The 22632-nt window shown below is 56.2% G+C and overlaps 1 protein-coding gene across 5 annotated transcripts in view; it reads right to left on the bottom strand.

Annotated features, from left to right (window-relative positions):
* GAS7 (growth arrest specific 7) overlaps positions 1-22632 on the bottom strand; it is a 192731-nt gene that overhangs the window by 128108 nt on the left and 41991 nt on the right. Inside the window, exons 1-2 of one of the 5 annotated variants that reach the window (XM_028125079.2) lie at positions 7240-9496; positions 6695-6768 (exon numbers count right to left, since the gene is read on the bottom strand). The exons of 2 other annotated variants lie outside the window; for them this stretch is intronic. Coding sequence is in view for 2 of the 3 variants with exons in the window: in XM_028125075.2 (XP_027980876.1) it covers positions 5674-5757 (84 nt within the window). In the remaining variant the exon portion in view is untranslated. Of the gene's footprint in view, positions 1-5673; positions 5900-6694; positions 6769-7239; positions 9497-15688; positions 15838-22632 lie in introns of those variants that run through there. 2 more of the 5 variants (XM_028125076.2, XM_028125075.2) reach the window with 2 other exon arrangements.

The raw sequence follows: 22632 nt of genomic DNA, 5'->3' as shown, positions 1-22632 counted from the left end.
CACTCCCAAACCACCGCCTTCCCATCTATGTATACATAGGTATGGAGGGATGGATCCATTCCTAGCCCCCCAGAAGCCCAAACCCCAGATCGGACCTCTTCCAACGTTTCTATTGATCAAATTCCCCACACTCCGTCACTTCCGATGTGGTCTCGAAAGACCGGGAGTTTCACACAGCTTGTTTATTTTAACCCTCGCTTGGAACCAAGTCCCTAAGAAGCAACCCCTGGGGTTTCGTTTCCAGCTCACTTGCCACCCCCCAGGTGTCGTGAAGGGCTGGCGAGTAGAGGAAGGGAACAGGAGAAGGAAACCACCACATCTGGGAGAAGGGCAAGGAAGGGGCTTCCCAAGTCTGGTCTGTTCCATCACGAGGATCTCTCCGAACTTCCTCCCCCCCACTGTCCCTCTTCCGTTTGCCAGGACATCGTCCATCTACTCAAAACCACCTGTGGCAGGCCCTGCGTGGTGCGCAGAATAAAACCCACAAGTCCTTCCAGGCTCTTTAACGTCCTGGGGAACCAGTGGTGAAAGTGCGTCAACTCTCTATCCCCTGGTTTCCTTCTTTCAGTGCTAACACCCCATTTTTCCCATGGGGAGCCACACCTCTCCATTCTCAGGGGTGGGCAACACGACCCACCCCCAGACCCAGGGCAAGGGCCCACGAACCAGCCACTTAGTACATCCCCTTCCCTGGCCACAGTATCTGGCTCTGAAAGGCCACACGACTCGCTCTCCCATCCCTCCGCCAGGCCAGGCCGAACACCTTCTAAACCGAAACAAAACAAACACTACTAAAGCAAGTTCCCTCATCGGATTCCCGAGCACCCCCGTGGAACCTCTGTGCCTTTGCTTAGGCTGGCCCCTGGGCCTGGCGCCCCCCCCCGGAACCTCTGTGCCTTTGCTTATGCTGATCCCTGGGCCTGAGTTGCCCTTCCTTCCCTGGCCTCTGGGAATCCTGCACCTCCTTTCACAGTGAGGTCCTCTTCGCCCTGTTCTGAGCCCCTGCGATGTTCTGCACATGTTTACTGCAGAGGCCTGCTTACAGCTGGCCTCCCCCAAACCCCGCCCCCCCCCCCAGGACTGGAAGCTGACGCCGAGGGCCACCCACTGTCATCTCTGCATCTTGCCCAGGAGCTGCTCAATAAATGCTTCCTGCACAGAATGGGAGGAGGAGAGCAGAGCAGAGGGAACACTCTCCCATCTCAGGGCGCTCACACACTCGGGAGCGTCCCTGGCGCGTCTCGACCTTCCACAGGCCCCGCTCCCTGGGACACCCAGAACGCGCTGGGCATGGAAGGCAGGCAAAGCGGGTACAAAGATCTCAAGGGGCCCGGGTGCAAACACCAAGCCATGGCCTCCCCTGAGCTCCATGGGCTCCCTCCCCTTCCAGGCTGCTCTGTTTTGCAAGTTTTTGTAAACCCATGACCTCAGAACTGTAAAAACTCACACGGGCTCCAGGCCTTTGCAGGCGGGCCCAGCAGGCCCACATGGGGCAACGTCAGCTCTCACTGGGGTCAGAAAGGAAGGCCGGGTAAAGATGTGCGTTGGAACCCACTTCCTTCTGCCTGTGAGACACTGGGGTGTCCCCATCCCCTGTATCAGGATGTGCACAGTGCCACCCTCTCCTCCCTGGGGAGCTCCTCCGGGGCGGGGGGGGGGGGGGCCGGCAGCCAGAGCTGCGGGAAGGAGAAGGGACCCAGAGAAGAGAGACGCACAGGGACCGCCCCACCTTCATCCTGGCCATGAAGGCAGGAGGGGCCTCCTCGGCGGACGCGAAAACCACCACTCCCCCTCCGCCCCAGGCAGGTAGGGCTGCCCTTTACGCTGCCCCCTCTCCCATGCTGCCCTGCAGTGACTTTTGGGCTCAGACATTACCTGAGCTCACCGCACAGAATGGACCTAATGGGAGGACAGGGCGACCAGGTGGCCCAGACCCCAAGCAGAAAGGAAGCGGGTGTTTGCCTAAAGTGGGCCGGGCCTTCTGGTCCCAGAGTCCAGGCGAGTGGAGGAAGAGGCTACAGAGAATACGGCGGTGTTCGAGGAGGCACAGGGCGCAGCTCAAGGCTCTGGGAGCCCCCCATGCCTGGCACTCCCCTCCTCCTGAATACAAAAGATCAAACAAGGTTAGCTGAGGGACAGAGCCGTGGCCACGGGCGCGGAGGCGAGAGATGGGTCCCAGGTGCGCACCTGTCCACACGGTGCGCCCATGACCTTCTCTAGGCATTTCCTTCCGCTTGTGAAATGAGTCTCCGGGGCCCTTCCAGCATCGCTGTGTGAGTCATGGGAAATGCAGCGGGAGCTGGCGACTCCTACGGAGAGCAGGTTCCGCACAGCCCTGCGAGGTTTCCACCAGAAACGCGGGCATCGGCGGCCAGGCGCGTGGCTGGGCCCTCTAACACCCCGTGTGCCCATCTCATCGGGGCCACCCAACACAGTGGGAAAGACTGATCCCACCAGGGCAGAGCCCGTCGCCACCGTGCAAACATGCCCACGCGCACAACGCTGCATTTTAAAGAGAGCTTTGTGTCTGTGACTTCTGCGAGATTCGCCGCTTGGCACCAGCCAAGCCATGCCAATGGCGTACGGGGGCCTGTGCCCGGTCCTCCTCCCCAGGCTGGGCACTCGCAAACCTAATGTAAACCCCCAGCCTGAGAGCATGATTCGCTCACTTCGTCCCAGACTCACTGGAGACCGTCCACCTCCATTTCACATTGAGAAACACAATGACGGGGACAGCGAAGGACCAAGGCTTTTCTCTTGTCTCCTGCTGGGCCTAAGGAACACGCTCAGCTTACTAGGGCTGGCTCCTTAGCGCCTATATAGGACACCCAGAAAGGAAACGAAAAGGAGACAGGAGGGGGCTGAGATCCATCTATTCACCTCCTTGTTGAGAGAGTTGTAAAGGCCCGGAAGGAGGCCATGGAAATTTCTGGTTAAAAGATTGGCTGGAATTACGCAGGTTTGGCAGATAGTTGAATCGAGGTCTTCATCGTCCGTCTAGCCCGGCCAGCAACCCTGTCTCCTACGAGCGCACGTGATCGACACCTCGCCACCAGACTGCTCAAAAGAACGGTCCCTCTCGGCTTGCGTGTTCCTGCCTTACCTTCTCTGCTCAGATGCAGGCACGCATGCTCGGGCACACGGGAAAAACCTGGGACTCCGCTCTGCATGGGCCTCCCCTTAGCCCTCATTCCCCCTGGTCTCCTCAAAGCCTTGGCCTTCACGCCCCGAGGCTTTTCCATTGATTTCTGTGATGCTAACCATTTGGATTCCCTCCCTGGCTCAGAGCTGGAGCCGGGTTCCCAAATCCCACCCAGGCTCACACCAAGGATCTCATGACTTCCATCCACATCCTGCCAATGATCGTTTTGGATAGATTTGCCTTCTCTTTCCTCTGAAAGCAACTGGCTCTTGGCTTTCCTCTGGGTCCCACTCGTTCCTTTGTCAGCCCACACGGCGGGGATGGGGTTGACGCCACCTCCCCACCACGCCACCCCATCCTCCGTTCGAAAGCTGCCCACTCGCTGGATTTCTTTCTTCTTCTTTCTTATTTTTATTCTTTTTAAGAATCACCAAGAGTGTGCAGGCGCCTGGTGGCTCAGTCATTAAGCGTCTGCCTTCGGCTCAGGTCATGATCCCAGGGTCCTGGGATCGAGTCCCGCATCGGGCTCCCTGCTCAGCGGAGAGCCTGCTTCTCCCTCTGCCTGTCTCTCTCTGTCTCTTATAAATAAATAAATAAAATCTTAAAAAAAAAAAAAAAAAGAATCACCAAGAGTTAGAATCCTTCTGAGGAGGTTGCGAAGGTAGAAAATGGAGCCAGCAGAGAGGAATGTAAAGCCAAGGGATGGAGCCTTCTGGAGACGTGGCCTGGGCCCCTTCTGTTAGTTATCTACAGCTGCGTAACAGACTCGTCCAAAAACGGCTTCCAACAACAAACATTTGCCATCTTGGTTTCTGGGGGGTCAGAGTTCTGGGTCCAAACCCTGGGCCTCACTCAGGGTTTCTCACGAGGCCACGATCACGGTACCCACCGCGACTAGAGTCACCCCAACGCTCAACTGGCAGAGAATCTGCTTCCAAGTTTGATCACGTGGCTGTTGGCAGACCTCGGGCCCTTGCTGGCTGGGGAGGCATGAGTTCTTTGCCACATGAAGAGATGTGCCGGTCCCTGGCTTCTATCGTGATTCCTGTCATCACTTTGGGCAACTGGATGAGACGATTCATCGTACAAGTTGGGCTCTCAGTTTTTCAACCAGCTTTGCTCTTGACCGGGTTGCATGGCTCAGGAGGACCCCTCAGTTTGAGTGCCTTCTCTGAAACTGTCTGAGGGGTCTAGGACCAGTAGGGACTGGCAGGACCATCTGAACAACTCCCTCCCCAGACCCAAATGGGTCCCCCAACCAATGAAGCCCACACATAAGGTAGACCAGATGTCCTGAGGAGGCATCCCAGAATCCTATGAAGATTCCAGAAGGCGAGCCTGGTGAGCACATTGCTCCTGCTGGCTGACACGGTCATTCTTTTGTACGACTATGGAAGATGAGACACCTTTGGCGTGCTGACTTGGGGTGATTCAAATTGTTTATATGGACAAGAGCCCACACATCCTAGAGGCATCCTCCCTTCCACCCCCTCCATGGCCACCTACTCCCATGGTCATCCCCTTGACCTGCTATATTAGATCACTGTTGCTCAAGTGCAGATCAACATTAGAATCACCAGGGGAGCTTTTAAAAAACAGGGTGCCCTGGGAATCTACATGACACCACTTAATTCAGAAGCTCAATCAAAATCAAAATACCCAGGCCCTGTTTTTTGGGTTTTTGGTCTTGGTGTTTTGTTTTTTTTTTAATTCCCCAGATCATTCTAACATTGAGAAGATCTACTTTAAATGGATGGCCAGGAATCTCAACTAGGGACTCAACAAAAAACCCCGAATTAAGTGATGTCGTGTAGATTCCCAGGGCACCCTGTTTTTTAAAAGCTCCCCTGGTGATTCTAATGTGCCCTAACCATAAGCTCCGTGGGCTAATAATCTAGGCATCTCCTGGACACATTAGCGCTGTGGAATCTTGCTACTCAAAGCGGGTTCCAAGGACAGCAACACCAACACAACCTGGGAGCTCATCAGAGCTCCACAACGAATCCACATCGTAACAAATCCCCAGTGATTCATTCGCACATTCCCGTTTCGAGAAGCACAGTTCAAGCCATGTAGCAACTCTGCTAAAGTCCGTTTTCCAACTTCAGAACAACTCAGATAATGGTCTTGCCTCACACATCACTGAGAAAGTCAGGAGCGATCTGACAGTAACTGTTCATCAACCCACGGCCCAAATTCCATCCTCCACACTGCAGCGCCCACGTTCAAAGCCTTCTCTCCCACCACGGTGACTGAAAGGCCCTCCTCCTAGCAAAGGCAAACGACCTGCTTCCTACCTCGCAGCACATAACACCTAGCTTTAAAAAGAGAAAGAGAGAGAGAGAGAGAAATATATCCTTTGACCCCACTCCTTCAAGCCCTGCCGATTCCTCTGCTTCTCGTCACAGCAAATATTTTTACCGGAAGAGTTACTCGTGGTCGTGAGCTCTACTTTCTTAGCTCCTAGGCTCTCCTACTCACTCCACTGAGCCCGCTCTCCCAATGCCACCCAGAACCATCATGCTGCTTACCTCGGAACATTCTCGAGTCTTCAGCCCATCAGCAGTGTACCACATTTCCTCCTTCTGGAAACCATGACTTGTCTTGGCTTCCATGGCATCTCACGTGGCTCAAGTCGTCTTTCTGGATCTTCTGCCTATGCTCAATCTTAAATGGGGCAGCAAGCTCCTGCCCTTTCCTCTCTTCTTTATATACTCACTCTCTTCAGCGGCCTGACCCTGTCCCACAGCATTACACACCCTCAATTCCCTGATGACCCCAAATTCTTATCTCTAGCCCCAACCTTTCCCCACGCCCCCCTGGCTACTTGCCGTCTCTCCAGGGATCCTCAGGAGAAATCTCTAACAAACCCCCCAAAACAACCCAATTCTTCACTTCCAAAGACAAAGCAAACTAACACAAAACCTGCTCTCCAGGCCTCCTTTTGGAGGCTCCGTCCTGCTCCTTAAGCACAAAGTCAAGGATCACCAAATTCTCCCATCTTGGGGCGCCTGGGGGGCTCAGTCAGTTAGGCATCTGCCTTCGGCTCAGGTCATGATCCCGGGGTCCTGGGATCGAGCCCCGAGTCGGGCTCCCTGCTCGGCGGGAAGCCTGCTTGTCCCTCTCCCCCTGCTCATTCTCTCTCTCTCTCTCTCAAATACATAAATAAATATAAAATCTTTAAAAAAAATTTTTTTTTTATTTCTGCCATCTTCCCCATCCCCTCCCTGTCCGCTCCTGTTGGATCTACCTCCGAAAGTTTTCCGGAATCCATCCATGGCTGTGTCCATGGCCACCACCCTGTTCCCAAGGTACCAGCAGCGCTCCTGGTCTCGTTACAAGGACCCCGCTGGTCTCCTGGTCCACCCTTACCCTCTACAATTCACTCTACAAAGTGGCAGCCGGAGTGAACTTATACAACATTAATCACCTTAGGTCAGCCTTTCGGTAAAACCACCCAAAGGCTTTCCACTACGTTAGAAAAGAGAAATCCAGACTACTGAGCCTAATTCACGGAGCAAGAAAGTCTACCTTGTCTCCCCCTTGCCTTACCTGATTTGCACCGGCCACACAGACCTTTCGCTCCGTGCTGTTTGGTACAGAAGGCACCAGCTTCAACGTGGCTACTGAAAGTTAAATTTAAATCGGCTAAAACGAAAACGAAATGTCCAATTCCATTCCCATCTCTGCAGAAAGCTCTGCGGACCATGCTGATCAATAGGCTCCTTGGACAGGGCAGGTTCGGCCTTCCCTTGTGGCCTTGGCCCTGGCCATCACCCATGCCTTTCCCCCCAGCTCTTCCCATGGCAGGTCTAGACATTGGCTTAAACGTCACCTCCTCAGAGAGGCCCTCCTTGAACACTCCATCTTGAAATTATCACGTCTCTATTTTTCCTGCCACCACCCAGGCCGGGCCTTCATCCACTCCACCCCTGATGGCCCCACAAACAGAGCCCTGCCTCTGCCCTCCGGTCAACCCCGCAAATACCGGCAGGCTCACCTTCTGAGGATTCCCTTTGTCCAATCAGTTCCCTGCCCCTGCCCCTTCTGGCCCCAAATGGCCTCAGTGTCCCCAAAGGGAGCCTCCTCGTTCCTACCTCAATGTGGCTGGTAAGGCCCTTCCCTCCGTTTGGAGCCCCGTCTCTGCTTCTTGAAGCCACACCTTCTCTTGCCTTCCAGGTGAGGCACACCCCTCATCCAGACGGCGGCCCCTCCTCTGGGCTTCTCCTGCACTTCCTGTCTGCAGCCTTGCTCACGCTGCTCACAGACGACAAGAGGTTCTACCTCCCACAGGCATGCACACAGGTAATCCCTGGGAATTTACTCCTAAGGGCCACGGTTTCCAGACTTCGCCAAGGATCAGAGTCGCCTGGAAAGTTCGTAAGAACACACAGAGCCAGGCTCATGGAGGTGGGACAGGGTTTGGGCCTCTGTCCTTTCCCCACATTTCCCAGGTGACTTGGGGACCCACCAAATTCGAGACCCACCGCTTTTTAGAACCTCAGACCTACAACACGGTTGCATGAGCTCTGCCCTTTCCCCCCGGTTCAGAACGTCTGGGAGGGGACCGACTCAGGGCATACCCCCTCCTCTCACACAAACTTGCTCTTTCGAGTCTTGAAACAAGTGAGTGCCTGTGACAGACTGAAGATGGTCCCCCAAACAGGTGCTTCCTGATCCTGGCAGCCCGCAAGTAGAAACCTCCTATGACTATAGGGACTTGGCGGGTGTGATGAAGTCAAGGATTCTGAGACGGGGAGGTCATGCTGGGTTGTCCGGGTGGGCCCCAAATACAATCACAAGGGTCTTTCTAAGAGGGAGACAGGAACAGCAAAGAGGGAAAACGCCATGTGAGGTCAGAGTCAAGGAGAAAAGGCAACACTATGTGAGCCAAGGAAGGAGCCTCTGGAATACAGAAAAGGAAAGACTCCCAGAGCCTCCAGAAGGAACCAGCCCCTGACACCTTAATTTTAGCTTTAAAAGACTCATTTCCAGGGACACCTGGGTGGCGCAGTCGGTTCAGCGTCTGCCTTCAGCTCAGGTCATGATCCCAGGGTCCTGGGATCGAGTCCCATGTCGGGCTCCATGCTCAGCGGGGAGCCTGCTTCTCTCTCTGCCTCTGTTCCTTGTCTCTGCTCATCCTCTCTCCCGCGCTCAAATAAATAATAAAATCTTTAAAAAAATAAAAATAAAACTGAAGACCCAGGTCCTCAGTGATATTCGCCATATCTCAAGTGCCCCGTGTTGGTGGCTACTGTCCTTCGTGGCATAAACACAGAACACTTCCGTCACTATAGAAAGTTCTACTGGACTGTGCTGGCGTGGACCATCTCTCCAAGCATGCTTGGCTCCAGCTTCACCCCTGTCTAGAAAAACCCAGAGAGAGAAAAATGAAGCCAGTGCACCCCGTTCTACCCCAGAATTCCCTCTTGAGCATGTGTCTTAAGACATTGCCTAGAGATTTCTGGCCCAGCCAGGGTCTGCCTGCCCATTACAAAGACTCTATCTTTGGAAAGTAGGAAGAAGAAGTAGCAGGGTGAGGCAACTGCCTCATGCAGGGGTGAGGTGGGGGAAGGCGGAGATTAGAGAGGAAGAAACAGAGGGAGACAAGGGGAGCAGCTCAGAAATGGATTCTGGTGATGTTATCAAGAACAGAAAATTCAGATGGGGAAGGCAGGCCTCCCTTGAGACCCGAGAGCTTGTAAAGCAAGCCGCCAGCCTGCAGAGGTGTTAGACGACTGCTCAGAAGGCTCTGCAGGGCAGAGGGTCTGCTCCCTGTGCCCTTGGGAGGCTGGAGAACCCCAGGCACTCACATGCCCGCCAGAGCGACCGCGCGGGGGAACAGACGGGGAGAGGAAATCGACAGAAAGCAGACACAAAATTCCTCTGCACAGAAATCTTTAAAATTTGAAAACGCCTGGGCTGGCAAGGCTGTGGGACATGGGCACTCCTAGACATTGCTGGTAGGCGGGGGTGGGGAGGGGAGCCAGAGCTGCCCCTTGGAGGCAATCTGGCACTTTCCATCAAAATTACAGACACTGGGGGGCACCTGGGTGGTGCAGTCGGTGAAGCAGCTGACTCTTGATTTCGGCTCAGGTCATGATCTCAGGGTCATGGGATCAAGTCCCACATCAGGCTCCACATTCAGCAGGGAGTCTGCTTGGGATTCTCTCTCCCTCTCCCTCTGCCCCTCCCCCTGCTCTCTGTCTCTCTCTAATAAATAAATCTCAAAAAAAAAATTATAGATGCTTATCTGATTTGTTCCAGCCTTTCAACCTCAGGAATTCATCCTTCAGAGATACTCATCCACATGCAGCATGATGGACACACCAAGGCAATCCACAGCCGGTAAAGGTAACAGGAAAAGCCTAGAAGCAATCCACATGCCCGTCAGTGGAACAAGTTCAGGAAGGCATGAAAGAGAACGGGGACCCTTTCTATTGGCTAAACTCCAAGACAGAGGTTATCAGTTTTAAAACCCACAGCAAGAACAGCAAGGTGCCAAGTACAGGGGGCGGGGGGCTAGCCCCTGCGTGGGGGAAAGCACAGGCTAGTACATGTTTGTAGATACCTGCACGGTTTCTAGAAGGACCCGAGGGAAACTGGTAATGTGTTTGCCTCTGGGGAAGAGAAGCGACAGGCAGAGCTCAGGTGTGGGAAGGAGGCCAGGTTTGGACTTCAGATTCTCTAGTCCCTTTCAAAGAGCAGACCTGATCTATATTCGATAAGCATCAAATTCACAAGGGCAGATACGCTTTCTGGTGTGTAGACGCCACAGAAAGTTTAAAATGCACCCCGACACACCCTTCTGCACCTGCCAGGTGAGTGGGCCCACGGTACCACACAGGCACCTCCGTTCCCTCTCTCCCTGTAGCGGGCACCCCCTCCACTGTGGGCCAGGGCCTCCGAGGAGGTGCCCAAACTCCAGGCCCTCGGCAGATCGGGGCTGTGCTCCACCCTTGGAAATGACCAACCAGGGGTGTCCTCTCCCTGCCTCCATCCAGGCTTCAGGGTCCCACTTCCAACCAGGGTGCCGCCACATCCTAGGGACCCCGATAGGGCTGGGTGCCCACAGCCACCGCCCAACGCTGCCCCCGCCAGCCCCTCAATCCAGGGAAGAAAATAAAAGAAGTCCCACAGCTGCCGTCTGATAATCACTATGGACACCAGACACCAGGCTGCATCAGGTCTGGGTCCAATTAGCCACCCCCACAACAACACCATAGCAACAAAGGTAATATTATTGTTCTAAAAAGAAGAAGAAGAAACCACACACACACACAGTGTCATGAGATGGCTTTTAAAACCACAAAGATAACGTTTTTCCACACCCGATGACTCGGGCCTCTCACTTCCGAACAGCGTGGCTTCTTCAGTGTTAAGCGACCAGGCTCGGAGCAATTATGTCTCTACACGCCCCCAAGATGTGTGCCCTCCACGGGGAAAACCAGGCATGAGAACGCATCCCAGGCAAGCCTGGAGTGGAGGCTGCGCCCTCCCTCTGCCTCCCCCTTGGAGGCAGGGAGGCTGGCGGGGGAGCAGAGGGGGGGCCCTGGCTGGCTGGAGGGCTGTCTGGCCAGCTGCCTGTCCTCTCGGTGCCAGACCCAAGCTGGGCACTGGGGTTTCAGCGGCTGCAGCCATGAGCCACGCACTGATCTTCAGACCTAAATGTGGAAAGCATTAGCCCAAATGAAAAGACATAAATCAGGAGGGGAGCTCGTGGCACGGAGGAAAACGGCCCTTCTCAGAGAGCGGGAGCCTGTTGCTGTTGGACGAGGGCGGAGTGAGTCACCAGCCAGCAGGGGGAGGACCGGGGAGGGAGGAGGCAGCAGGGAGGGGAGCCCCCAGTGGGACGGGGCGGGGTGCGGGGGGCGGGGGGGAAGCGGTGCTAAAACACAGCTGTGGGTTTCTAGCTTAAGAACACTTCATCAACAGTCTGGGGAGAGGGGGGCCAAATATCACCTCCCTCCCCAACACAGGACGTGTTTCAAAAACGTGTCCTCCCCAGAGAAGACAGCGGGAAGGAGTATTCCCCGAACAGCCAGCTGGTCACCCCCTACGGGCCCGGAGGCTGCTTCCTGGGGAAACCACCCTCGCCGGGAGCGCGCCGCCCCTTGTCCTCCGTGGCTCCTCCCAACCGTGCACCATACGCTTTGGGGGCGCCCGGGTGGCTCCGTCGGTGATGCATCTGCCTTTGGCTCAGGTCCTGATCCCAGGGTCCTGGGATCGAGCCCCACCCTGGGCTCTCTGCTCAGCAAGGAGTCTGCTTCTCCCTCTCCCTCTGCCCCTCCCCACCCCCACTCATGCTCTCTCTCCCTCTCTCTCCTTTAAATTAAAAAAAAAAAATCTGGACGCCTGGGTGGCTCAGTCGTTAAGCGCCTGCCTTCGGCTCGGGTCATGATCCCAGGGTCCTGGGATCGAGCCCCGCATCGGGCTCCCTGCTCGGCGGGGAGCCAGCTTCTCCCTCTCCCACTCCCCTCCTTGTGTTCCCTCTCTCGCTGTGTCTCTGTCAAATAAATAAATAAAATCTTTAAAAAAAAAGTCTAAAAGAAAGTTTTAGTCCTGGTCTCCCCCAGAGAGCAGGGCAAACGGCCGGGCCACCTGCAGCCACGGGACGCCCAGTAAGAGCAACCAACAGAAAAGCCCTGATTGGGGGGGAGGCCTCGTGAGGAGGGGACCCGGGAATGGCCTTATTAGACGACAGGGTAGAATAGGGCATTCCAGACCCGGGAACATCATCCACTCACCCACCCGACAAATGACTTCCTGAGCACCTCTCATAGACCAGACACCGTCTCAGGTGCTGGGACGCACCGGTCCCAGAACAAAATCCCGCGTCCTCACGGGACCCGCGTTCTCACGAGGGCAGACACCCAAGCCACGAGAAGCCCCGCACACGGGCAGGAGGCCTGGATTTGCTGGAAGGTGGTAAGCGATGGGGAAAAAGAAGGAGAGCAGGAAACACAGCGGGCATGGCAGAGTGAGAAGATGCTGAGGGTAACTGGCGGACTCCTTTCCCGGAGGGGGCTGCAGTCCCAAATTACCCCGAACCAGGGGTTCAAGCCAGCACAGATTTAGGGTCTCAGGGTTCTGGAGGTCAGAAGCCCGAAGGGGTCTCGCGGGTCTGGTGCCGAGGTGTTAGCAGGGCTGACCCCTTCCAGAGACCCCGCGAGAGAACGGATCCCTCGCGTGGCTCAGCTTCCAGAGCCTGCCGTGTCGTCCCTTGGCGTGAGGCCCCTTCCTCGCATCACCTAACCTCCTGCTTCTGGTGTCCAGTCTCCTCCGGACGCAGCCTTCTGCCTCTTATATAAAGGACCCCTGTCACCATGCTGGGCCCCTCCCCCCCCATAAGCCAGGACCCCCTCCTCATCCCAACAGCCTTAACTTCACTGCACCTGCAAAACCAGACTGCCGTGTGGGCACCCAGCCCGGGGCTCTGGGCTTGGACATCTCTGGGGGACCCGCGTGGGCTGCAAAGGCCCTCACAAGGAAGCATGCCTAGAAGGTCTGCAGGGGAGGGGGGAGCGGGATGAGGCTGGGGGTCGCGTGGCGCCCTGCCGGCCACCGTGGTAGCTGCCTCTGCTCTACTCCCATCACCACGTGCCGGGGAGCCGTGGGACACAATCGGGCTTGTCAGTTAAGAACAGACGGGACCCTGGCAGAGCGGCCAGGCGGTGACCCCAAGAGTCCAGGGGCCCAAGGACGGTGGCTTCGGCTCACCAAGAGGATGACGGTAGGGGTGGCGAGAAGGGGCTGCATTTTCTAAGAATCTATTTGGAAGGAGGAGCCCACACGCTTACCTGGCAAACTGAACGTGGGAAAAGGGGCGGGGGGGAGGGGGGACAACGCAGAGTCGAAGCCTTTGAGGGCTGCAACCTACGCAGCTGGAAGGACACGGAAAGGCTGCAGGGGGCCCGGACCTGGAGGAAGGACCAGGTGTGATGTCTGGAGACCGGGCCTTGGCGGCGGGAGGCCGAGAGCAGAGCCTGGAAGCGGGCTTGCTGCTCCCAGAGCTGCAGGCTTCCGCCAGGGGACACAGCTGGAGGTCTGGGCTGGGAATCGGGTCTGGACGTGACCCCGCGAGGAATGGGAAGCGCCCAGGGTGTGGAGGCGGCCACGACTACCCTGGATTAAGCTGGTGAGCCGGGAACTAGTTGCAAGGCAAGATGACAGAGGCTGAGTAAACAGGGATTTCGCCTTCACCCTCAATTGCTCAACCCGGCATTTTCCACTTCCCACGGCCCACAGGGCGGGAACGGAGTTGCAGGGCAGGGAGGGGGTGAGCGGGATTCAGGAATGCGGTCCTAACAGGCTCCAAAATCCTGAGCAGCGACCCGGCTCCTCTCACTCACTACCTGGTCAGCCCCTGGGGCTCTGATCATCCATCCGCAGGGGGATTCGGGAAGGCTCTTGCAACTCAGAGCCGGCGGCGTGGTCCTCCTCCGGGGAACCCGCACAACCCGAGGACAGAGAGCAGGGCCCAGGGCAGGCGGCCAGACGGTGTGGGCACCTCCCCGGGGACGCGGCTCTCCCCCTCCCACTGGACACTAGGCAAGCGCTTTCCGGGCCTTTCCACCCATTCAATTCATCTGACAAATGCTTAGCGAGCAGGTGCTGTTTCTGGACACTTGGGGCACATCAGTGAACAAAAGAGAAGGGGAAAAAAGGAAGGAAAACAACACCTCTGCCTTCACTGAGTGTTCATTCCAGCATGGGGGGCGGGGGGGGCAGAGAATCAAAACAAGAGATTAGTAAACTATAGAGAACGTGACACGGGGACAAGGAGACAGAGCAAGGTAAAAGGGGAGCCAGGAGTTTGGGGTAGGCTGCAGGGTGGGTGGCAATTTTCAACAGTGCGAGATGTTCGAGGTGGAAGATCCTTCCAGCTCTTCTGCACCCTTTCTTCCTTCTGCCCCTCACCAGTTCACCCAGCAGTTCCTGGAGCTCACCGCAGGCCTGCCCCCAGGCACGCTGCTCCCACAAAGCATGCATTTTATTCAGGGGGTCGACGTTAAGACAACTCATTCCGGAAGGGCGCGAAGGAGCAGAAAGTCGTCTCATGGGATTCCTGCGAGCGCGCCCATCGTGTCACGGAACGTGAAGCCTGCTGGGTGGAGGACAGCCCCGGGGGACCCTGCCAAGAGTGCCCAGTTCTTGGTCAGGGCCCCTAGTCGGCTTCCTTCCTCCCACCTCCCGCCCCTTCCGCCATCACCACCACAACCACCCTGACCCGGGTTAGCGAAAACTGCGCTCTTCTCAGCACTAGAAACCACGACTCTTGGAAGCCTCCCACAGAATGTCCTTGCAGCTGGCCCAGCTGCCGTCCCAAAGCATCCACTGGTTTTAGGGCCTCCTCAGCTCACTGGTCGCGACAGCTCCGGGGGCAGTGCCCACCCCAGGACTGAGGGGGCCCTGCAGGCTACCATCTCCTCTGATCCGAGCACCTCTGGTAGGCGGGGTGACGGCTCTTGCCACGCTGTGCTCACTTCTGGGGCCACGGCAGCCTGGCGGCAAAGGATGGGCAGGAGGGGAGGTCCCACCTAGGGTCCTCATGCCTCTGACCCCAACTTGGAACTCTTACCGGCAGCGCCAACCACCGGGGCAATGCAAGTGAGCGGAGCACCCAGGCTTCTCCTGTTTGGAGGGAAGTCAAGGCTGACTCCGGGCATACATCTCTGACAGTGCCTTGGCCTGTGGACCCTCCCATCTCCTCCCACGATGCATCCAGCTGCGAGCCAGCTGGCCTGGGGCTGGCCCCAGGCTCCAGTGGAAGAGACAGCCACCAGGAGCTGCTCCGGCCGCCGTCCACCTCCCTCTGCCTTGCCCTAAACTCTTTGGGTCTCATCACCCCCCAGAGTTGTGAGGATTTGAAAAGCTGGAACATCACGGCTTTTCCTTCCTGTCCCACAACTGAATATCCCCCAAATGGTTCGGCAAAACCAGGACTCAATCCCCAGGTGGCCAGCGAAAGATCCCAAAAGCACATGGACCAGAGTCGGCAGCTGGGGGCGGGGGAACGAGGTGCGAAGAGAAGGCGGCCCCAGGCACCTCCCCTGCCCCATACCACCCTGCCCCCCGCCGCCAGTCCCTCCTCATCATTTGCTCCCCTTCACAGCTGCTCCATGAAAGCAAAGGCCTGCTGGGACCCCAAACTGGGGACACCTAGCTGCTAAACTGGGTGTGCAGCTATGTTTAGGATCGGGGAAGTGGAGGGGCTGAGGGGTTCCCACTCCCCTCTATGGGGTGGGGATGCGGAAGGGGTACAGGTGAAGCAATCAACGGCTTCCGTTGTAGGTTCTGGGGAGAGATGGTCCGGGTACAAATCCTGCCAGCCTTCCCATCTGTAAAATGGGCCTGGTCACCCCTCGTGTGTGTGTGTGTGTGTGTTGTGAGGATCAAATGAGTTAATGAAGAAAGGCACACTGTTTAGCACGGTGCCTAAAAGTGCATGCTCTATAAACGCTGTCGATTATTACTACAGATTTCTGAATCGGCAGATCCGTCTGGAAACGTGCTACCCACCTGAGAGGCCACGGGCCCGCTTACCGGTTGAGAGGATATGGTTGAGCACAAGTAAGGAGATCCTGGAGATCTAATCGGGTGCTCCTGAGACTGCATCCTTGCTCCTCGCTGTCACCCTCTGCCCCATGCTTCTGCACCCCGTTCTGTCCAACCACGTCTCAGAAGCCACTGACTGAGACTGGTTCTTCCGGGGAGGCCTGGGGAGGGGGCAGGGCCCCTGACACAAGGGGGGCGGGAGGTGTGATCAGAATCCCCCGAGAGGACTGCATTTTCTGGTCTGCAAACAGAGGTGCCACCGCTCTCCCCACCCACCCAGGGGACCGTGCCGCGGAAACCCCGAAAGCCTCACCGACGGTCCAGCCACTGTGTCTGTGCATCCTGCCCTGCCCCGGGAGACATGCCCTTCTAACGCTTTCTTCCTGGAAGAACAGCTGGTGCCCAAGCCAACGACTTTCAGGAACCCTTGCAGGTTGAGACAGACCCAGATACCGAGGCACCTTCCCCAAACACTTGCGTGTACGTGCGCAGCCCTATTCAAAGACTCGGCAACATGCCTGTTTTCTCAGATCCGGCCAGGAGCTCCCCCCCACCCCAGCAGAAGGGGCAGCCTGGCCCCACTGGCCTCACGGCCGCCTGCACACTTCCTGGAAAGCCCTCGGCTAGCGGTGGAAAACCCTGGCATCCTATCACACCTCCACTGCACCAACCAGTTACTGATGGACACACGGCTCGGTGTTTTCACCCAAAAACCCCACAACGTGACCTCACCCAGCTGCAGAATCAACTGGAACATGTGAAAATGTGCAAGTTGGAAGTTTTTTAGTTTTTTGGGTTTTTTTAGGTTGAATGGGAGACGCCATCTTCAAACAAATATTTTCAGATCTCTTGGTCTGAATGCCTTTCGGTGGAAACGTGTGCCCAGCAGGAGGTCACGGCCCTCGGCACTCACCAGAGTCCCCGGACGGACCGGGCAGAGCACTGAAACCTGTTTGCAAAAAACCCACTTATTAGAGCCGTGGTGCTGGAACACCTGCGTGCATCAGAACCCCCCCTGGAGAAGGGGTCAAACCCAGATTTCCAGGCCCCGCTGCCAGTTTCTGCCTGAGCAGGTCCAGGGTGGGGCCTGAGGACGTGCATGTCCAGCAAGCTCCCAGGGGGTACTGCAGCTCCTGTGGCGGGTTCCAGGGACCACGCTTTGAGAAGCCCTGCCCTCTGCATCTGAAGGCTGAGAACGACCCCAGGGATCAGCCCACGTGGTCACAAGGAGAGCCCAGGAACACCCCTGGCCCCGTGCCGGGTTAAGAGTGCCTGGTCCAGTCCAGGCACCCCGTTCATCACACACCATCGGTGGCCCCTGCTGTTTCCTGTCTCCTCTACCTTGGGCTTGCAGAAGGAGGCCGTGGAGTTGCCAGGCGGCCGCCAGCAACACCCAGCCCACTCTCCTCCCCACCCTCCCGGCCAGGGCTCTATGCCTCCCTGAGCAGAGCCTGGAGACAGCGGTCTCCGGGGGCCTGGGGGGCGCCGGGCAGGCACGCATGCACACTGCACCCAGTGTCCCAGCCGCACAATGCACAAGGGGCCGGCGGGGCAGGCAGCCAGGGCCCACTCATGCCAGTACCATCTGGGAGCCCTTGCCAGGCCTCGCAGGGCCGGCAGAAGAAGCTGGACTCTGTCCTGGGGCACAGTCGGGCTCTATTCTTATCTCAAGGGGGAATGCGTGACTCTCCTTGCCGTGAATGGGGGCCGCTGGCGAGGCAGAGGAGGAAACAGAGCCGTCACTGTGCCCCAGAGGGCTCCCCACACGGCTCCCGGCTCCGACCAGCCCCTCGTGGCGGGGCCTTGCACAGCTTCCAACGAGGAGAGGCCAGGCCGGCGGGGGGCGAGGAACCGGACCGCACACTGGCCCTCACTCACACCGCAGGCCACAGGCCGCACCCCCGGCTCCCAGGTGAGACCCACAAGACGGGACCTCGAGGAAATGCAGCCTGCATGACACAGCTCCCTACCAAATGCCGAAGGAAGGAGCCCAGGTACGCTCTGCACCCCACACACAGGCACAGGGCCGTGCGACAAATACGCACCCCCCCCCCCGCACCTGCCTCCCCCGGTACCATCTGCACTGGGAATACTGCCCCACAAGGGGCCCACGCGACCCCGACATTCATTCATCCAACACTTCTAGACGTCCGAGGGCGGAGGAACGACCCACATGAGCACCTGGGTCGCCACAGTATACCCAAAGATCCAAGTCACGCATCTCTTGAGTCTGCCGGTATGAAAGCCCTCTGTGGTGGGTTCAATGACAAGTGGGGGTAACAGGGAATTCTGGGGGGGGCGCAGGGGGCCAGAAGAGAAGCTACGGCAGCCAGAATCACTGCAAGAGGTCTTAAAATAAATATTTAGGGCGCCTGGGTGGCTCAGTTGGTTGAGCGACTGCCTTCGGCTCAGGTCATGATCCCGGGGTCCTGGGATTGAGTCCCGCATCGGGCTCCCGGCTCAGTGGGGAGCCTGCTTCTCGCTCTGACTCTCTCCCCTCTCATGCTGTTTCTCTCTCGCTCGCTCTCTAATAAATAAATAAAATCTTTAATAAATAAATAAATAAATATTTACTCCTCACACGCCACGTGCCAAGGATGTGACACAAGTATGATTATTCCCATGGTAAAGATGAGAAAACAGATGCACCAAGACAAGAGCTTTTCCTAAGGCCCCTGAGGAACCAAGGTGGGCACCTGGGCCTCCAAGCCAGCACACTCTTTCCATGATAGCAGCCCCCGACTCAGTGTTCACGGGACAGGGAAGGACATGCAGGAGCGAGGCGTTGGGAAGAATGTGACCCATAAGGGCACTGGTAGAATCTGTCACTACGTGTTCTCTTTTCATGTTTTCCTCTCTCTAAAAAAAGTGGGGGGGAGCTCTATGTAGGCCTGCCCACCCCAGTCTTGGCCAACAAATGGAGCATTAGTCATTCCAAGCGCTGTGAATCCGTACAACCTTTCCAAAGAGCAAATCAATCTCAGCGTGAGGAGATGTCACCATGAGGATGGTCAGCGCCAGGGATTTTAATAGCCAAAAAAGAAAAAAAAAAAAAAAAAGGAAGCAACCTCAGTGTCCATCACTGGGGGATTATAAATAATAAACAGTTCATCCAAACAAGGAACTAATAGCAAACACCAAAAAGAATGCTTTACATAACACATAGTGACACAGAAAGATATTCAGTCGATTTTAAGCGTAAAGAAAGAAACCAGGTTGTACAACTATTAAGGGATTACATAACTAAAGAGAGGGAGAGAAGACGGTCCTCTTTCCAGTAGAACAAAAGGAGGAGGGAATGGTATGAGAGTGATGGGGTGGCATCGGGGTGGTGCCGGGAAGGAGGCCAGGGTAGAGGGTCAAGGGGTCGTGGAGGGTAAGAGCCACTGGAGAAGTCAGGCTAAGTCCTGTTTAACAGCCCTCCTCTGGGTCAGCCTTAAAGGACGATGAAAACATCCAGAAAATATTGAGCTAGTGAATCTTTGAGAAGCCCCACCACCCTGCTTCATTTATGAACACTTCCTGCCCCCCTGCCCCCAACCCTTGCGCACACACACACATACACACACTGGACCCCCATCATGGAGCCATGGGGAGCCGGACAAGGTGCGCTCCGGGAGCTCCCCAGATCTGCCCGCTGAGGGTGCCGCCAATCTGTGGTTCTGACTCAAATTCCCAGGGCGCCCCCCCCAATCCGCAGGGGACCCCACAGTGCAGGCTGAGCCTGGAGATGCCAACTCACCAGCGGCGACCGAGCCGGTGGCTCAGGGAGGGCACGGGTTAGGTGGGTGCTTCTTGCTAAGCGGGGGTTGCTTCTCCAACCGGGAAAAGCATCTGCTCCGACTCCTCCTTCTGGGGAACTCCTCAGAGCTCCAGGGACAACACCAGGAATGATGAATGGGTGTGAGGAAAAGGGACAGAATTCATGTGCACACGCACACACGTGTGCCCTCACGATCTCCTCCTACTCTGGAAAAGTCCCCAGAATTCGGGGAAGGCTGCTCACTGGTCAAGCAACAGGTCTGGGTTTCGAGGGGTAGGAGCCAATCCCGGTGTGGCGCTTGGGAAAGAAAATATGCTCCAGAATCGAGCAGAGCCCAGTTCTCACCCCAGTAACACCAGGACGGATGGACAGAGCCAGCCAGTCCTGGGTTCAAATCCCAGCTCGGCCCCTTACTAAGCTGAATGATCTTCCTTCACCTTGCTTGACGGGAGGGTACTGGTAAGGTTGACTGGACACAGACCCGGAGCCTGGGAGTCTAGAAACCAGGGTGTGAGCGCAGGCTACTTACTGGATTGGCGACCTTGGGTGAGTCACCACCTGTCCCTAGCACCCCATTGCCCGTGCAGAGAGAAGGATTACAAGGAGGCTGTTGGTAGGTTTTGGCCAGCGCACTGTGTGGTCTGCTGTTGCTTTCTATTTGAATCAATACCGACATTTTAAGATGGGGAGATTTGGGATTTCCAGCTGGGCCAGGATTCCCTACGATTGGCTGATTGGCTGATTCCCTACGATTCCCTACGATTGGAAGATTCCCTACGATTTCCAATGGCACGTAATTCCTGGGATCTCAGGGAATCCTACGTGGCCACTGACATCAGAACCCATCACCACCATCTGAGATGATCCAACATGCTGAGATTGTGGGTACCGGCCTCACTCTGAATGCTGAAATTAACTCATCAACAGTGACTCGGGGAGCCCTGGGGGGGAGGCAGCAGGACCCCCCCCCCAAGCCCCTCCTTGGACCCGGCTCCAGCTTCCATCAGGGGGACTCCTGGGTTCCAGGGGGTCACTGCCTGGTCCTCCCCCTGCTGCAGTCTGTAGTGTGAAGCCAGACCACCTGGGGGTGGCCGGCCAGGGGCTGGGGCTTTTGCTAGCTGGCTCCAGGCTCTGGAAGAGACCTGGGTCTGTAATACTGCAGGGAATGCTCACTCTTCCTTGGTTCCAGAACCCTCACCACCACCAGCCCCACCCAGCTTCCCTGAAAGCATTTCAACTGGGCACTCACAGAGGGACAGACTCAGGGCTGGAGGCTACAACTTGAGAACTTGATTTTGAAAAGCACTAACCTGAACCAGGGTGGAGAATTCCCCCAAAGTCCTGATTGGATTCCCCTCTAAGAAGAGGGCCACCGTCTCCACCAACCCTAAGCCCCCCAAGACTGGGCAGGTTCCAACCCGGGTTCAGTGGAACCCAGGGCAAAAAGCTCCGAGTAAATCCTGGAACCCCCAAGCCTCTTCCCAAAAATGCTGATTTGACACGAGAACCACACCAAGATCTGAGCCAACTCCTGGACCACCTTGGGGAGCACAAAGGCTCTCGACAAATCTCATGCAAACGCTGAGTTAGGGATCTAAACATCTGGGACTGAGCTAATCCTCTGCTCTCGGGGGTTCAGCTGGGGTGGACGCCCAGGAGGAGCAGGGCTGGCCGGGGTGGGGGTGGCGGGGAGATGCGGGTCCAGTTTCCTGGGAGCCGGGCCAGGCCTGGGGACCCCAGCACACGGCCTTGCCCGGGGCTGGGGCCCTGGATCACAAGGAGGCCGTGCGTGCATCCTCCCGGCCCACACCCACAGTTCCGGGGCCGCCCAACCCACGTGTGGGAGGCAGAGGCCTCGGCGCTCCAGGATTCCGTTCTGCGGTGGAGGCTTCTAGAAGAAATAATTCCCTAATCCCCTTCCTGAATCAAGGCCAAAGAAGAACTGGCATCCCACAGCCTGCTGCTCCCCGTGCCCAGCTGTCCCGGGACTGACCTCCTGGAGCTAAGGAGGCATTGGGGGAGGGTGGGCTGGGGTGGGACACGGGGCTCCCCATGCTCCCAGCCCTGCAGCCTGGGCTCCCACACTTGATGCAATCAGCTCTGGTTTTCAATCCACACACCATCGAATTCCAGAGCTGGCTGTGGCCAAGTGCCCCCCCCACCCCACCCCCGCCAACTGGGCCAGTTTCATAAAACTCCGTGTTTCCTGACTTCTATCTATTCAACCGCATTGTCTGTTGCCGATTTTCATTTCCAGTGAAGGTTTCCATCGAAATCTTGTTTAGAATTCCAAACAAAAGCATTTTTGTTTTTTTTTAAACGTAAGTGATCCTTGATTGATTTGCTTTCTCCCTGCGGGTCAGTAGACGCTTCCCCACCCAGAGACTTAAAATAAATAGCATAGTTAAACCCTGATGGCAAAAGCGCCAAGGCCTAACATGGAGAGAGGACAGCCTTTTTAACAAAGGGGTGCTGGAACAGGAGAGCCACAAGCGAAAGGATGAAGCCGGACCCCTTTCTCACACCATTTACAAACGTTACCGCGAGGCAGGTCTAAGTCCTAAATGTAAGAGCCCAACCTATAAGACTCTTAGGAGAAAACAGGTGTAAATCTTCACGACCTCAACTTAGCCAGTTTCTCAGGTATAACAACAGAAGCCACATGCAAGAGAAGGAAATAAAAAATAAAGTCGACATCACGCAAGTTAAAAACTTTTGTGCTTCAAAGGAGACCATAAAGAAAGTGAAAAGAGAACCCCCAGAGAACAGAAGGACATTTCTGCCAATTGTCTATCTGATAAGGGACTTTTATCTGGAATATATAAAGAACACTTACAAACCCAGTAAAATGAAACGACATCGGTAATTTAACTCGGTTGCCGAAAAACGGGCACAGGTTTTTGACAAGACCTTTCTCCCAAGACCCAGGAAGCCAGTAAGCACTTGAAGAGATGTTTAATACCATTAGCCTCCAGGAAAACGCAGGAAAATGCAAATCAAAACCGCAATGAAGTCGCACGTCACACCCATGATAATAGCCATGATCGGAAAGACCGATACTAGCAAATGTTGTCAAGGATGCAGAGGAATTAGACCCTCACACAGATGGGGTTGTAAAGCGGCCAGCAGCTTTGGAAAATCTCAAAGTTCCTCCAAAGGTTAATAAGCA

Source organism: Eumetopias jubatus, unplaced genomic scaffold (assembly GCF_037043125.1).
Source record: "Eumetopias jubatus isolate StellerSeaLion01/CBP00866 unplaced genomic scaffold, mEumJub1_p1.0 scaffold_10, whole genome shotgun sequence".
In the NCBI taxonomy this organism is placed as follows: Eukaryota; Metazoa; Chordata; class Mammalia; order Carnivora; family Otariidae; genus Eumetopias; species Eumetopias jubatus.
The sequence above is the reverse complement of the archived record's forward strand: the minus strand, read 5'-3'. Positions and strand labels throughout refer to the sequence as shown.